The following is a 16,638-nucleotide window of genomic DNA, read 5'->3' as shown; positions in this document are numbered from 1 at the left end:
CAAAGGACTATTAGATCACATGGGAAACTAAGGTATAAGGGGGAGGGACCAGCAAACTGGCTCCTCCTCACCTCCCAATCAGCTCCTCCCTGCAAAAAAAACAATCATTTTGTCCAAATGTGACTGTAACCCCTTCCTGCCACAATTAGTCTTAGGCAAGTCACCTTGTTATCGGTGACTTTTTTGAAGAAAAAAAGATACCAGTAAACATACAGGGCAACCTTAGGAGTGGGATCACTATCTATGGCTCTACCTCTACAGTAACCACATCCCTTTTACCAGCCATGGAATATATCAAAAGGCATCTCTGAAAATATTACTCCCGCCCTTAGAATACCAACATACCAAGGTTCTCTGAAAAGCAATCTAAGTGACTGTGCAGATAATGGACTTTAACTGTTAACACTCATATTACAGCCAAGCATGTTGAAATGAAAGAGCAAATCCTCTATTAATCGTGTGTTGTTGTCTGCCTTCTTGTTGCCAAGACAGTTTTTCGCAAGAAGAATAAATGAAGACCAAGCAAAGATTTGATTTCATTCATTGATGCCTTGAAATATGGGACATTTCTTTATTTCAATTTCTATCCCGTCCTCCCGGAAGCTCAGAATGGGTTACAAAAAGGACATACACAATTAGTTAGACATTCACAGTAAATTCAGGACATGACTAGTCATAAAAAAATGGAATACATAGGAGGAAAGAAAAAGAGGAGTCTATCTTCCGGAGTCCGTTTAGCTGAAGAGGAGGGTCTTTACTGATTTTCAGAATGTCATCAGTGAATTATGTGATCTTAACTGTTCAGGCACATGGTTTCAAAGCTGAGGAATAAAGTGGCTATAGGAACACTTATGAGCCGTTTCCATCTAGAGAGATCTTCCCGGGGGATGCACAGTCATGTCTCTGTTGCGGAACGGAAGGGGCGATTGGGGGTGTACTGGTGAAGTTTGGATGTTATGTATGTAGTTGTCTGATCTGTGGACCATCGAAAATTCCTGCCTTCAGTTTTTCCATGGTAAGTTCAGGTAACATATGCGCTGTGTATTCAATGCACAAACAGTCTTTATTCAAAGCCTCTAGAAATTCTTTCATCAGGCCTAGCTTTATATGTAGTGGTGGCGGTATGATTCTATCTCGTGCTGCCACAGGTTCATTGATTACATTTTGTCCTCCAACCACCACATATTCCCTCGGAGGCCAATCTTTTTTTGCCTAATGTTCATGTTTGGCTCTAATATCCCAAAGGCATATCTACTATCCCATAATCATATCTAAGAAACAAGAGCTGGTGCAGTCTATCCAATGCAGTTTTCTGAATCAGAGGCCCAAATAACCCCAGGAAAAGGTCAAAACCCAAGGCACCAAGAAAATCATTTTTAGGGGGTTGGCCTGTGTAATCTAAACCATACCATATTGTTTCTTCTACCCCGCAAATGTCAACTGGGAATCATTGTGACTTACATAAGATTAATAAGGTTAGCAACATAGACATTATGAATCATAGCAAGACTATAATAAAAACAGATGAGTTTTTAGCACCTTCCTAGAAAATAGGAGGAAGTCAACTGGGAATCATTGTGACTTACATAAGATTAACAAGGTTAGTAACATAGACATTATGAATCATAGCAGCTTCCTAGAAAATAGGAGGAGGTCTGATGTAAGCAGATCAGGAGGCAGTTCAAAATTTGGGGGCCTTGAAACTTGAAGGTGGATTCGAAGAGTGGACATCTAGTGAGACATTTCATCCACTATGCATCGTGAGTTTCAGGGGGCTTGTTGAGAGGCATGTTTTGGGTGGGCTTTGGGTGGGCTTAACTTAGACGTCTTGTGGCAATAATCAAACCTTTCCCAAAATGTCCTTGGCGTAACTTAAGACATTTTAAGTTAGACCTGTTTAGGAAGCATCTAAGTGCCACCAAGGTACCTAAACTGGCCACATGACCATTGGATACACTATGGTATGACCTCCCCCCCCCAACTGCTCACTAACCCCCTCCCACCCCAAAAAAATCTGAATGAAAGAGTAACTTGGGGGATGGGCTACTGAATCATGGACTGAATCATGGAGAGGACCCAAGCCCATAAGCCACTCTAACCACAATTATGATGTAAACTGTAAGCCCATCAAATTCCATCAAACCCTATTCTAGTGCCATATAGGTGCCACCTGCAGCCATGAGGGCTATTGAGATGTTAGACAGGTGGGTCTAGAAGGTTTGGGGAGAGTTCACCATAAAGTTTAAGGAGTATATGGTGAGATGTACTTCTGGAACCCTTTAACTGAAGTTCACAGCAGTGTCCTCAAAGATGTCCCACTGCTCTGTTGGCAAGTCTAGAGGGCCAATCCATCACAATGATGGCCACTCCCATATCCAAATGGTCTGGATTTGGACGTTTTCAACATGGATGTTTCTTTGGTCGAAAATAGGGTATAAAGTTAGGCATCCTAAGGGTTGGATGTCCTGTCAGGTTAGACATCTAAGGAGGCAATTTATACATATATATATATATAATTTTTGGAGGGGGGGACGTCTAGTGGTTTGGCTTTCGAAAATGAACATTTCTGTGCTTACAACTTTGGATGTTTAGTGGGAAAACCTCCAAGTTAGACTTAGGGCTCCTTTTACAAAGCCGTGCTAGTGGGGTTAACGCGTGCAACTTTTCATCACGTACTAACTCCCGCGCTGACTGAAAACCTACCACCTGCTCAAGAGGAGGCGGTAGTGCCTAGCGCAGCCAGCGGTTTAGCGCGCACTATTAAGTGTGTTAAACCGCTAGCGTGGCTTTGTAAAAGTAGCCCTTAGACATTCTTTTCAAAAATGGCCCTCAATATCTTTTTTTTTGGGGGGGAGGAGACAAATAAATGGTACTAGCAGCTATTGCACTGAAGCACCAAAAAAACATCACTTTTAATGATTTTGGGCGGAGGGGAAAGCTAAGCTTTAGTACAGCCCCTTCATCCTCCTATTCCTGTTATTCAACATCAGAGCAGGCCACCATTCCTCGCTCCATCGGGACAAAGGTGCCTTCCGAGCCTAAATAGTGACACTTCCTGCCACGCTCAACATGGCCAAAAACGCGCGCTACCCGTCCTATCGCACTTCCGGATGGCTGCTTTCAACGCATGCGCGTTTCGTACCTCTTCGGCTCCGGCTTTGATTCTGTTGGAGTCGGCGAGTTCGGCGTTCGGCTGCTTACGTCTGGTGGTTGAGGTTCCTGTCCGTTCAAGATGGCGACCAGCAGGCGGTTGATGAAGGTAACAGGGAAATAGGGTGAAAAAAAACAACAAAAGAACTACAAATAAAGAAACTTGACAAAAAAGCTGAAATGTGCCCAGAACCCCCCCTCCACAGGGAGCTTTAACAGGTCGAGCAACCAGACTGTCAGAGTTCTCCTTGGGATGGTGGCTGTTGTAAATAAACATTTTCTCTTTGGAGTTTATTAACTATGTCATTTAACGCCGTCATGCGTTTATATTTTTTTTTTTATTTCTGTACAAACTGTTAATTTTTATTTAAAAATGTCTTCAGTGACGGGTTTTGTCTCTTATTTCTTTAAAGAGCCCTTTTTGCTTAGATTTAAAAAAAAAAATGTTGAAAACGAATAAGATTGGGAAGTGTTAGAGAAACGATTTTTATTAGGATCTAAGCGTTATACAGTATATATATGTTGTATATAAAATGGACGGGGAGTTTTAATGTACAAGCTACAACAATAAAAAAAAAAAAACCCAACAGGAAGTATGTCATGAAATAAATATTGCTTGGAATCATTCGAGAATATAAGTAACAGAAAAGTAGTGAAGTTTGTAGACTTAACATTTTTACTGAGGATCGACTTTTTGTGGTGAAAGGAAATAACAAGTTGCTTTCACTTTCACTTTAGCTCCACCCTAGACTTGGTTTCAATTTCCTTTAATAAAGAAAGCCCTGGAAATGAGCTAAAATACCACATCATGCTTTATAATCGGGAACAGGAAAGTCTAGCTTGATTTTTTTTTTCTCCCTTTTTGAAAATTAAGTATGCAGTTCCTGAAAAATGGAATTTGCAAAGTGTTCCTTTAGGCCGGGAAACCGAATTTCAGCAATTGAACTTTGTAACATTAGGTCCCCAAGGAAGATTAAAAGCAGCACATTCTAATTTGGCAAACTTTCTGGTGTGCTTATCTCTAATAAAATATTTGAATGATAACACTCAATGTCCAAATATAATTCAAACTCCTCTTACTGACCTACAAATGCATTCATTGGGCAGCCCCTCACCTCTCTTCACTTATCTCCCCTGCCATCCCCCATGAGCTCCACTTAGGCAGTAGATCTTTCCTATCTGTTCCCTTCTCCTCCACTGCCAACTCCAGACTCCATCCCTTTTATTTGCTGTACTTTTATGCCTGGAGCAAACTGCCTGAATCCTACGGGGGTTCCATCTCTGGCAGTTCAAGTCCAAGTTAAAAGCCCACCTTTTTGAATCTGCTTTCAACGCCTAACTCCTCTCATCTTGGGCTCAGCATCCCCAACCCTATATGTCATATCTGTATTTCCAAGCTAGACTGTAAGCTCTTCTGAGCATGGACCATCTATTAAATATCAAATGTATAGAACTGCATACGCCTTTTCAGCACTAATAGAAGTGATAAATACTTTTCCCCCTCAAAATAAGACCTAACCGGAAAATAAGCCCTAGCATGATTTTTCAAGATGCTTGTAATATAAGCTCTACCCCAAAAATAAGCCCCTGTTAAGATCAACCCCCGAAGCCCCATTTAAGGTTGACCCCCCCCCCCCCCCCGATTGTCTGCTGCAGTAGGAGTGCCCAATTCCTCTTGCCGCATCGGCGAACCCTCCCGACACAGTCCAAGATAGGAGGGATGCCCAGTCCCTCCTTCCACTGGCCCCATCATCCCCTGAACCCCACCAAACACTTCCCAACTCCACCCCGACATGAAAAAATAAGACATGCCCTGAAAATAAGCCCTAATACCGGTACGTCTTTTGGAGCAAAAATTAATATAAGACCCAGTTTTATTTTCGGGGAAAAACGGTGGTAGTAGTAGTAGCCTTATAATTAGATCTAAAACACAGAATAATTACATGCCTCTGTCATTAGTAGGTCAAATTATGTGCTTTCTTGTAGGCTTTTTTTATACAGTAGTATCCCAAATGGGGTGTTTTACATACAACAAAGCATCTATAGATATGAGCACTGACCCAGAGAGCTAATAGGCTGTGAGGTCTACTTAGTAAAAGTTTTCACCTGTTTTGGGTCTATGTAGAAAATGATTGGAAAATGTACTTAAACCTTCTAATATAACATGAAACCACTAATAATGCAATCAGAAGCTGACTCTTGTGGTTTTGTTATAGTTATACATGATATAATATGAATTCACTTGTTGAGATCTTGCACAATATACTGGTACTTCTGTGACCTTGGTCACTTTATATCAAGAAGTCTCCTGTTTCCTAACCACTATTATCTGTTCTTTCTGGTGCCATTTTGTTTTGTATTTCACATTAGAAACAAAGTTCTCCCTGATCCCCCAATCTTTCAAGAGTAACACTGATTTCATAGGGAGGAAATCGTAACCTTCTTGAACAGTATTGTTTCTTGCTGTGTTGTCACTTTTATGCTTTTAGTGGTGGGTGGATGTTCCGCTAACAGCTGTAGCTCTTAGATAAGTAACTGCACTTCCTATATTTTTTTATGTAAAGTGACTGAGTATACCTAATGAACTGGTAAAGACATTACCTTTGGTAATTGAATGTTTGGCCCTTTTTCTTGTTTGGGTTGGTTTGTTTTTTTGTGCTTAACTAGATTTTATAACAGTCTGCAAATATATGTAAAGTATGCTATTATTAAGAGTCCTAGCTGGCACTGACAGGACTCTAGTGAGAAAGCACTTGAGCCCCATCTCCTCCTCTGGGCTGACTAATATTCAAATACTATATATAGTGATAGCACTTTGTGTTTGCTTTGATGTAGGAGCTGGATGAGATTAAGGTTTCGGGTTTAAAGTACTTTCAAAATGTCCAGGTAAACCCCTCTAACATTCTGCTGTGGAATGGACTGCTTGTCCCGGTAAGTTCTGGTTAGGGGATTTATTTCAAGGATTCCTTTAGAAAGGAGTGATAGTGATGGTAGAAAGTGTGTAGTCTGGTCTTCATTCTTTTGTCTTCTTTCACAGAATAATCCCCCATACAATAAGGGTGCGTTCCAGATTGAAATAAGCTTCCCAGCTGAGTATCCCTTTAAACCTCCAAAACTAACATTTAAGACTAAGATCTATCATCCCAATGTGGACGAAAAGGGTCAAGTGTGTCTGCCTATCATTAGCGCTGAGAACTGGAAGCCTGCAACTAAAACCAACCAAGGTACTGGTAGTAGAGCATGAGGTGGAGAAATGTCTCCTTCCTAGTGTTTGCCTTCTTTTTCCTCCTTATACTATTCCCCTCTTTACACTCTCTCCTTTCCTAAGTCTCCTGTCTAGCATGTGTTTTTTTTGTTTTTTTAATCTTCCTACACCTCCGCTTCCTGCACCTCATGCTTAGGTGTGGGTACATGGTAGACACAACTTGCAGCCAGCTTTTTTTAAGGAAGTACCTAGACAGGTGTTCTAGCTCTGGAATTTAGGAATCATGGAGACTTAATAATAAAGAATATAGGTTAAGGGTTTTTCACCATGGTAAAGAGATAACTGAGGCCCTGATGCTCTAAAACTTTCCATGGTAGCAAAAATCATTAAAGCACTCTTACTGGCATGGAAAGCTGTCCTCCCAGTGTTCAGAAGGATTCTCCGTGGCTGCTGCCGATTGTCATAGCAGCTACCACAAATCCTATGCTAATGCATTATAAGGAGCTCATTAGTATTCTAATCAGCTCTCCTTGTGATACTCTAAAGCAGGGATCTCAAAGTCCCTCCTTGAGGGCCGCAATCCAGTCGGGTTTTCAGGATTTCCCCAATGAATATGCATTGAAAGCACTGCATGCACATAGATCCCATGCATATTCATTGGGGAAATCCTGAAAACCTGACTGGATTGCGGCCCTCACGGATGGACTTTGAGACCCCTGCTCTAAAGGGAATGCCCCCCCTGCACCAAATAGGTGCTGAAATTTTCCGGCAGCTGCTGTGGCCATTAAAATAAAAATAAACAATTAAGCCAAAACAAAAGCAGGGAGTGGCAACATCCCCCATCCCACTGGGATCCCCCCACACTCCATACCTTTCTGTAGAGATATCCCTGGTAGTCGAGTGGACCCCCCAAACCCAAGCCATAACACATGTGGCCAGTGACAGATCCAACTCCTCACCTTATTTTGAAGATCTGTAGGAGGGATGCCCACTCCCTCCTGCCTCAGGGCCCACCTTTTGAAAATGGTTGCATCCTCCCATGATGCACTTTAAGTGTTTGAGGCTTGTGCAGATGAGGACAGAGCTTGCAGGGATTGGTCTGGGTTGGAGAGAGATCCCACTGGGATGGGGGTCAAACTTGTCCCTGTATCGTTCTTTGTCCTGGAGCCCAGCTTTATTAACTCTCACTTGTGTTCACAGACCACTCTTAGCAGGCTCATTTCACTTGTACTCTTTAAGCTAAGCTTCCTACCTTGACCTGTCTTCCAACACTACAGTCACAGGCTGGGTAAATGCTTCAAGTAAACCACCTACCTTGACTCATCTTCCAGTACTACAATCATAGGCTCCCGAGTCCCTTTCCTCCTGCCTAGGCTTGGCATCCTCCTGGAACACTCGGTCCCTCTGTTCTGCTAGAGGGTTTTTGACATCCGGACTGAGCCCTGCCCTCCTGATTAGCAAGAGCTAGCCTGCTGAGCTTAAGATACTCCTTTCATGAGGCTGAGCTGTCTTTAAACAAACCCAGACCAAAATTCTCAGTTAACCTTCTCTAAGTGCTTGATGAAAAAGGTCTTGAATCTAGGCAGAGTGAGCTTGAATCATATTTTGGCAAAAAGTTCCACAGTAAAAGAACAAAAATGTCGAAGGCAGCCTCTACTAGAAGCCCATTGTGCTTGTGACAAACCTGTTTACTGCTGGAATGAAGAGAACAAGAAGCAATCTCCCTTGTTGCTTTAAATATGAATAAAATCTATGAGCTTAACTCTAACTTAGAGCCAGTGGTGGTTATTAGAATGAAATAACCTGATCGCAGTCATGAATTGTGAAGAAGCAGATAACAATGTTCTTGGATCAGCTGTAATGTGGCTATTGACATATGGATTTGCAGGGTTCTCCCTGGAAATGTTTGCTAGGTAGGTAGTAAGAAGGAGTAGCCAGATGGGGACATGTACAATATTATAAAATGTTCTGTTAAATTAGCTGGCTTGATTGCTAAGGGCAAGATGCACAGTCTTGGCGATCGTGTTTAGTGTGAGTCTTTGTTGGCCGATTGTGGAACAGCGATCGATGTTCCAAGTTTCCATGCAAATGATTTGCACAGAGGTTTGCCGAAATTCCAACCGAACAGTCGCTCTGAGAGCGACTTTGACCCATGTGCGCAGAGCCAGTTTGGGGAAGCCCAAATAGCAGAGTTGCAGGGACTTTTTTTTTTTTAATGGCACAGGAGGGAGAGACCTTAAACATCTGGGCTAATCAGGGCATTAGGCCCCTCCCCATATATCCCAGAATGCACTGGGAAGAGGAAAACCTGCCATTTTTCATGGCGGGCCTGAGGAGCAGGAGAAATTGTGCATCCATCCTGCTGTCAACTTATTACAAGGTTTGCGGGAAGTTCAGGGGATGTGGGGGGGGGGGGCGGTGGGGGCATCCTGTGGCAGGAGGGAGTGGACATTCCTCCTGACTTTTTTTTTGTATGAAGGGGAGCAGGGAAGGGGAGGGGTCGGTTGGGGGTGCCTGGCGGGGGAGGAAGGTTCACCGTGCAGAGGGAGTGGTCATCCCTCCTTCCTCTTTTAGTGGTGGGGGGTGGGGTCATTGCGGCAGGAGTACCGAGGTCATTGGGGGTGGGGTGGGGGGGAAGGCTCCACACCATTTTTTTAAATGGGCATAACATCTGTGCCCATAGGAAAAAAATGAAAAAACAGGCAGACCTGATCCGGTTCTGGCATGCAAAGTTAGGGAATCATTTGGACGGCTGGCTTTAATATTAATGCCTTCATTTGTATGCCAGAATCTGAGAATGAGTGGTCGTACAGAAAACCATGCGGTGAGCCGATTTGTGCATCGGGTCGGCAAATACGGTTAGTCGCTAAACCAGTCAAAACTGGTTTAGCAATTACCTTTAGACAATTGAAGACTTTAGTACATCTAGCCCTAAGTAAAATCAGCCAGGCAGCGCTTCCAATCAAAAGACCCTGGGAGAACACTGGATTACATCCTTTGTTAATGAGGTAGACTTGGGAGGACTATTTGTATCCCTGGAAATGAGCTGAAAAAAATAGATTCTGCCAGGTACCTGTGACTAACCATCCTCTGACATGAGGTTGGGCTTAATGGACTGTGATCCAACTCATCTCAGCTTTTCTTATGCTCTTATAGTTATTCTGATTATTTTATTACAAGGCTTGATATACAGTATATTGCACAATAGTACTACTAAATGGTTTACAAAATGCCAAATAAAAGAAAAGGTATGATGGAAGATAAAACAGAGGCGGGAGAAGGCTAAAGGGTAGAAATTGAAGTTGTTTGTAAGTTTCTTGAAAAAACACAAGTTTTTCCTGCTTTGATCTTCTCAAGAGGAGATATGATTCTTAGGTGAAGTGGCAGTAAGTTTTTTTTGATTATCTGCCAGGCAATAGGATTTGTCTTGCGTGCACCGCAAGTTCAGATTTTGGCTTGATTATTTCTTGGAATCTGGCGCCATCTACTGGGCTACTCTTTATACCCCTGAGGAAGGCCTTTTTGGCCAAAACATGGGCCTTGTTGGGGTCCAGTGTACATTACAATCCGAAGGACTGGGGTCCAGCATATATATTGTCATAAAGGACTTGTGTATGCCTGCCACATTCTGTACCTATGTATACTGTACTTGTAATTTTAATTTTTTAATTTGTTGATCTTTTAATAAATTGATTGTCCCTGCAGCAGTTTGACTAGTGTCCCTTCCCCACTTTTCTTTGGTTTCCACATTTATACGTGGGGTCGTACTTTTCCTTTGTATTGTTTGATACTTAGAATTCTGGAACATGATGCCTAATTTCTGGGAATGCGTATTATATGTTGTACACCGCTTGGATCCTTTTTTAGGCTGTTATGCGGTATAGAAAGTTTTTAATAAACATAAACATACTATTACTATTTATCACTTATATAGTGCTGAAAGGCAAATGCAGCGCTGTACATTTTGACAATTAATAGACGGTCCCTGCTCGGAAGAGCTTACAATCTAACTTGGACAGACAGACATGACATATGGGGCTGGGGATGCAGACCCCAAGGTGAGAGGAGTTGGGGAATTGAAAGCACTCTCGAAGAGGTGGGCTTTTAACATGGACTTGAACACTGCCAGCAACAGAGCACGCCGTAGGGATTCAGGCAATTTGTTCCAGGCATACGGTGCTGCAAGATAGAAGGGAAGGAGTCTGGAGTTGGTAGAAGACGAGAAGGGCATAGATAGGAGGGACTTATCAGCTAAGCAGAGCTCATGGGAGGGAACATAGGGGGAGATAAGAGAAATAGCGAGGGGCAACCAAGTGAATACATTTGTAGGGCAGTAAGAGGAGTTTCAATTGTATTCGGAAACAGATGGGCAGCCATTGAAGTGACTTTAGGAGAGGGGTAATGTGAGTATAGAGGCTTTTGCAGAATATAAATCATGCAGCTGAATGCTGGACAAATTGAAGGGGAGAAAGATGGCAGAGCGGAAGACCTAAGAGTAGTGAGTTGCAGTAATCTAAGCGTGAGGAGAGAAGGGTATGGATAAGGGTTTTGGTAGTGTGCTTGGAGAGGAAGGTTAGGATTTTGGTCATTTAGATTTAGTAAATGTCTTTGCTTTGGCCACATCACTTTTTGAGTTGTGTGTATGTTAAAGAATAGGGTGTAGGGCACATCCGTGTGCTAATCCAGGGACTTGGATTGGCACACAGAGGATACTGGGCTCAGTCAACCATTGCTCTTGATCTCACATGGCATTTCCCTTTTTCTGGCTGACTGTGAGATGATCAGAGTTGAGCGGCATTACTTGTTTAGTTTTCACTGTTCTATATACAAAAAGATAACATACAAAATGGAAATTATAATAATTTTATTAAAATTTGGGAGCCATTAACATCTTTTTGTCATGATTGAATGCCATTTTTCTATTAGTTATACACCATATAGTATTGGGATGGGGGAGGGAAACAAATATAGGTTTCTTATTATGAATGAAGGGCTTTGAGGGAGGGTGGGGAGAGGGTTACATTTGTATGTTTAGATTATAATGATAAGATATGCAAGTGCTCTGATTAATTGTGTTTATTATGATTGTTGTACACTTGATGAAAGTTTTAAAAATGAATAAAGAATTATATATAAAAAAAACAAAAAACATACAGTCTGCAAAATGGAGTCAGCTAAAAATGGTAGGAAAAGTGCCTGGAAATATACCATTATTTTCTTGCTTTCCACTCCTTCTCTTGGTCTTTCTGGGTTTTTTTCTTGTGTGTCTTTTTTTTTCTTAATACTAGTGTGTCTTCCTTTGCAGTTATCCAGTCCCTCATTGGATTAATCAACGAACCTGAGCCGGATCACCCCCTGCGTGCTGATCTGGCTGAAGAATACTCCAAAGATCTGAAGAAATTTCTCAAGAATGCTGAGGAGCACACGAGGAAATTCAGCGAGAAGAGACCCTCGGAATGATCCCGGTTCCCTCTGCCCTCCTTTCTGTGTCTGTCATCGCACACTGTCTAGCTGAGGCTACTGTCCTTTTTTTTTCTCCCTGCACTGGACGGTCCTGGTCAGACTCCTTGTGTAGGGCCATTAGTGCTAGTGCACATGTCATTTGATGGACTAAGGTACGAGCCGTGGAACCAGCTGTCTGTCCTGAATGACACTTCTCACTGAGCATCTAGAAGAATAGCCCTCTGGACTACACTGTGCTCCCTCCTCTCCCACTCCCCATCTTTCTCGTAATTTGAAGCCACTGGTTGGTGTTAGACCCTTAGGGTCATCTCCATTTTTAGCAGACTCTGCTGGTAATAGAATGAGCTCTGTGCTATGGATGTGGGGTTAGCTGAAGGAGGAATCATTGAAAACTTAAGATGCCTTGGAGTCTCCAGAAGTTTACATATACCTGTCTCTAGGAGAAGAAAACGTTTGTCCCTTCTTAACCTTGCCACTGAATACTTAACAGAGGGACGTATTCTGTACCTGTACTGTAATCAGCTTCCTTAACCATCCCTTTCCCCATAGCAAGCTCTAGATCATTTCCACTGCTTACCCAGTTCTAACACCCTCATTTCTGCCTTTTGCCACAGTGCTGTGCACCCCTGGCTTGTGGTATCACTGCTAGAGTTAGGTGGTTGGAGAGCTCTTTCCAATTGCACATTTGTTTCTGTTTTATTCTGAACACTCCTTTTTGAATGGCAGAAAAGTCCCTCCAAGGAGGGAGTGCAGCTTCTGACCTTTTTAAAGAGGTTGTATCTGTCCCCTTTTCCGGTTTTGTTGCATTAATATCACTTCATTCAAGCTCTTAAAGTAAAGAAATGATGTGATAAAGTCTCAATAAGACAGCCAGCTCATAGTTATATGTATTTAAGTCTGAATGCAAAAACTGTTAGCAGGATTAACTTTATCTGAGGAAAGTTTTGTCATTTGTGCATTCAGAGTTGGATGCACAAACTGCATGGATAGTGATGAAATGTATAACGTTTAACCTTGCCCTATGTTTGATTGACTGTGTTTTTGATGGTAGTCTGACGCTTTTTTTTAAACATTCATTTTGTCTGTATAAGTGCCTGCTAGTTTTTAGGACCCCCCCCCCCCAACACACACACTTAATTAGTTAGCACTTGGCATTTGCTTGTGATGGATCATATAAGTACTTGAATATCATTTTATGTAAAAATTAAGAACAGATCATAAGAATTGCCATACTGAGATGAAGATCTATGAAGCCCAGTATCCTGTTTGCAATAGTGGCCAACCCAGGTCTCAAGTACCTGGCAAGATTCCAAGCAGTAAAACAAATTCTATGCTTATTATCCTAGGAATAAGCAGTGGATTTCCTCAAGTCCATCTTAATAATGGCTCACAGCCTTTTGTTTTAGCAGTGTAATGTTTTGAGGAAACAGAATTGTAGAGCTAGTTGGGACAGAAAGTCCCACCTATAGCCTTTTAATTTATCAAGTAGATTTGCTGGACACACAGGAGAAGGAGATTAGAGGAGTGGGTCCTGATTTCCTTATCTGCTTTTAGAGCTCTTCCTGTAGCATAATGGGAGTTCTGCCCCATTTTGCGCTGGGAGAAAAAGCACACTATATAAGAGTAACAAATTAAAAAGATCAGCCTAGGTTTTTTCTCAGACTTAAATCCTGGGACACGTTTGAGAGGGGTAGGGAGAATTGCTGACCAGAGAGAGAAAATGACTTACCGAATTTTATAGAAATTTGTCCTGGGCGGCAACACTGCTGGGACCAAGGTTTTAATGCAGTGGATTGTTTCAATGAAGCCCTGAAGCATTAGCCATATAGATGTTCCTCCCTTTTTTTTTTTTTTGTAAAGCATTGAAACAAGAGAAAAGCAGTCGGTCCTTTATTCTGTGCCTCAGCCTTTTACCTAATAGCAGATGATGGAGAGATCTCCTGTTTTCAGAGGTGGAGAACTGAGGCCTAGCTAGCAGAGCTACCCTGAGTTTCACAGGCTTATGTTTTCCGAATCCCATGAATACACGCGGATTTTCAGAAGTACTGTAATGAAGAGGTCTGGGTCTGCACCTGGATTGATGGCGAAAGCAGTGGCTGTTTAGACTCTTTTTCCTGTCAGAGGTGCGAAAGGAGTTTCTAAAGCCCTCATTAAGGGGAGAGGGAGAGAAGGTGGGTTTAGCACCTTTACCCTTTGCCCCAACGGAAAAGGCAGAGAAGCCCAGAGAAGGAAATCCAGTCTTTGGTAAAGCTCCAGCCTTTTCTATCTGGAGTCGGGGGTGGTGACTGTTTCCTTCACTGCATTTTGCAGATGTCCAGCAGACATGAGGACATGAGCTGCTAATGATTTAAGAAGGATAAATTCTCTCCTATTCCTTTTTAAAAGAAACAGGAGAGAGAGGTGGTTGAATATTTTCATGTTTGAAACTTGTGAGCATTGCTTCTAGTTCATTGATGTTCATGGACTTAAAACTTATTACCTCATCCATTTTTCTTTTGTGTACCACCATGTGCCCAGAATGGAGGTAACTTTAAAGCATTTTGTCCTTTTTACCATCTGGTTTACATGTGGGATATACTGTAAGTCTACTTTTTATGCAAAATGTCTAGGTTTTCCTGGGGGTGTAGTGACAGAGCTGGGAGAAGCTGTGACATATAAATGTAGGAATGCACACTTTTCAAACCTTTTGTTATGAGAGTTTGTGTGCTCTTAGGACTAGCTCCGAGAGCCTAAAGGCACACATGTCCAGCAGCTCTGAAATAACCCAGTATGGGTTTGTTGTTTTACCTTCCTAAGAAACAAATTCCTGTTTCTGTTCTCCTTGCTTTCACAGGCAGAAGAGGCCAGTTTATAGCACAAGGACACTTCCCAACATTGTGTTGGTTTTTGTTTTTCTAAATATCATTTTGTGTATTTTTTTCTTAACAGTACATTACCAATAAAGTGGATTTTCACACTTTCTAACCCTTTTGGTCTGTCTGAGCAAACACCATGGCTAGAATGTTAGAGGATTCTTTATCTTCATTGAAGGTGGGAGGTGTGGGTTGGCGCAACAGCTCTGGAGCCTTCACTAGGGAGAAAATGTGCTGGAGCCCACGGGGCAGGAGGGGGTTGGCAGGCCTTTTACAGAAGACGAATTCAAGTGGGATTTCTTTTTGGCCTTAAGTAGATGAGTGACAGATGGCTTTGTCTTCTGCACTGTCTCATTACAGACTGAGTAGGAGATGCTGACTTCAGTCGCTTGCTGCATGTGTGCTGTTTTGTTTTGCCGTGCCTGTTCTCTCGCCTGCTTGCAGACTCTAGCAGAGCTGCAGAATAGATAGCATTTAGCCAGACAGAGCAGTTTATAAGCAATGTTCTGCTCAGAGTCTGTGCCAGTTCGGCAGTGTGTCAGATAATTTCAAAAGAGGTCCTGGAAACTGTTTTCCTGTTCACTCTGCTCCTACTTTCCACGATTTAGCTCGCTGTTTGCTATCCTTTACATTCACAATCTACTGTTCTAATCACAAAGTGTGCCTGTCTCAGTTGTGATTTTAACAGAACTGTGCCGATGCTTGGCATGTCAGGCTGTATGGGTACCTTCAAGACGTGGAATCTTTGTCTTGCCATGATACCATCTGCTTTCTTCATTTGTATGTTGTCTAAATGCTTTCTGTGGTTCAGTTCTGCCCGATTCAGGGGAAAATATTAAGATTCAATTCGATTTCAATGACACATCTTTTTAAGTTTAAACATTTTATTTAACCAAGGCAATATCATGTCAAAAATAGGAACATCCAATTTATAGCTTTAAAATTATTTAGAAACATGGGGTGGTGCCAGCAGGGAAAAGGGCTAGAGAGAAGGAGAGGCGCCAGTGCCAGCCGATTGCCTATAGGACGTGCATCTTGCTACAAGAGGCATGTCCTGTAGGCAGACAGCTAGTTCTGGCATCTCTCCTTCCCAGTTTGCTGCGGCATACCTGAAATCTCAGGAGGCACAGAGTTTGCAATACACTGCCCTAATCCCTTGAATTGCTAAATGTTGTGGCTTGATATGGATTCAGGTTTCAGCACTCTGCCTTCAGTTGTTGGGTCCCTCTGCTGTCCCCATTTTGCCCTCCTTCCCCAAGTCCCTCTCTATCATCTCCCCCAAGACCATCGCTCCCTCTCCCCTAAGTCCCTCCCCCCCTCCCCCCCATCTACCTTTAATTTGTTGCCAGTGGCGGTTGCGAATCTAGTAATCCATAGATCTCTCCTGCTGCCACTCCTGGCGTCTTCACTCCACTGCAATCTGCCCTCAGTGACCATTTCCTGTTTCTGCTGGGGCGGCCGCAATGATGAGAAGATGCCCGGACTAGCAGAAGGGGAGCTCTGTGAATCACATTCGCTACCGCCACTCAGCAACCACTTTTGCATCAAATTAAAGGTAAATGCAGAGGGGGGGGGAATTAGATAAATGCTGTTTGGCGGAGAAGGATGATGATCGATTCTGGGAAGGAGTGCGCTGAAAGAGCTAACCAGTAAAAAAAATAAATAAAAGGCAAAAGAGAAGAAGCCAGGGAGATGTGGGCTCACCTTGCTGCCAATCTGCTCACACAGGCCTGCTCAGGCATTCCCTTTGCCGAAGTCCTTTCTTCTGATGTAACTTCCTGTTTCGCAAAACAGGAAGTTACAATAGATGGAAGGACTCTGACAGAGGGAAAGCCCGAACGGGCCTCTGCAAAATCGATCGGCAGCATGGAGGCTGGTGCCACTGCTCATGAATCTGTGAGTCTGGTTTTTTTCTGGAAACGAATTGATTCGAATCAGGAATCGGGCACCTCTAGTAAGCACAGCAGC

General features: G+C 42.7%; 1 protein-coding gene across 1 annotated transcript; it reads left to right on the top strand.

Annotated features, from left to right (window-relative positions):
- The first annotated feature begins 3,103 nt into the window (after positions 1-3,103).
- Positions 3,104-14,782, top strand: UBE2L6 (ubiquitin conjugating enzyme E2 L6). Its single transcript, XM_033920602.1, has 4 exons — positions 3,104-3,259; positions 5,986-6,081; positions 6,188-6,374; positions 11,661-14,782. The coding sequence occupies exons 1-4, from the start codon at positions 3,233-3,235 to the stop codon at positions 11,813-11,815; spliced, it is 465 nt and encodes a 154-aa protein (XP_033776493.1). The 5' UTR covers positions 3,104-3,232; the 3' UTR covers positions 11,816-14,782.
- Positions 14,783-16,638: the final 1,856 nt, after the last annotated feature.

Source organism: Geotrypetes seraphini, chromosome 14 (assembly GCF_902459505.1).
Source record: "Geotrypetes seraphini chromosome 14, aGeoSer1.1, whole genome shotgun sequence".
Lineage (NCBI taxonomy): Eukaryota > Metazoa > Chordata > Amphibia > Gymnophiona > Dermophiidae > Geotrypetes > Geotrypetes seraphini.
Note: the sequence above shows the minus strand (reverse complement) of the source record. Positions and strands in the feature narration are given on the sequence as shown.

What these genes read in the sequence shown, in the direction of transcription:
- UBE2L6 (XM_033920602.1), top strand. Translation starts at nt 3,233, where the DNA reads ATGGCGACCAGCAGGCGGTTGATGAAG. An exon ending in GGAATGGACTGCTTGTCCCG is followed by an intron (nt 6,082 to 6,187) that starts GTAAGTTCTGGT and finishes CTTCTTTCACAG; the next exon opens with AATAATCCCCCATACAATAA. An exon ending in TGCAACTAAAACCAACCAAG is followed by an intron (nt 6,375 to 11,660) that starts GTACTGGTAGTA and finishes CTTCCTTTGCAG; the next exon opens with TTATCCAGTCCCTCATTGGA.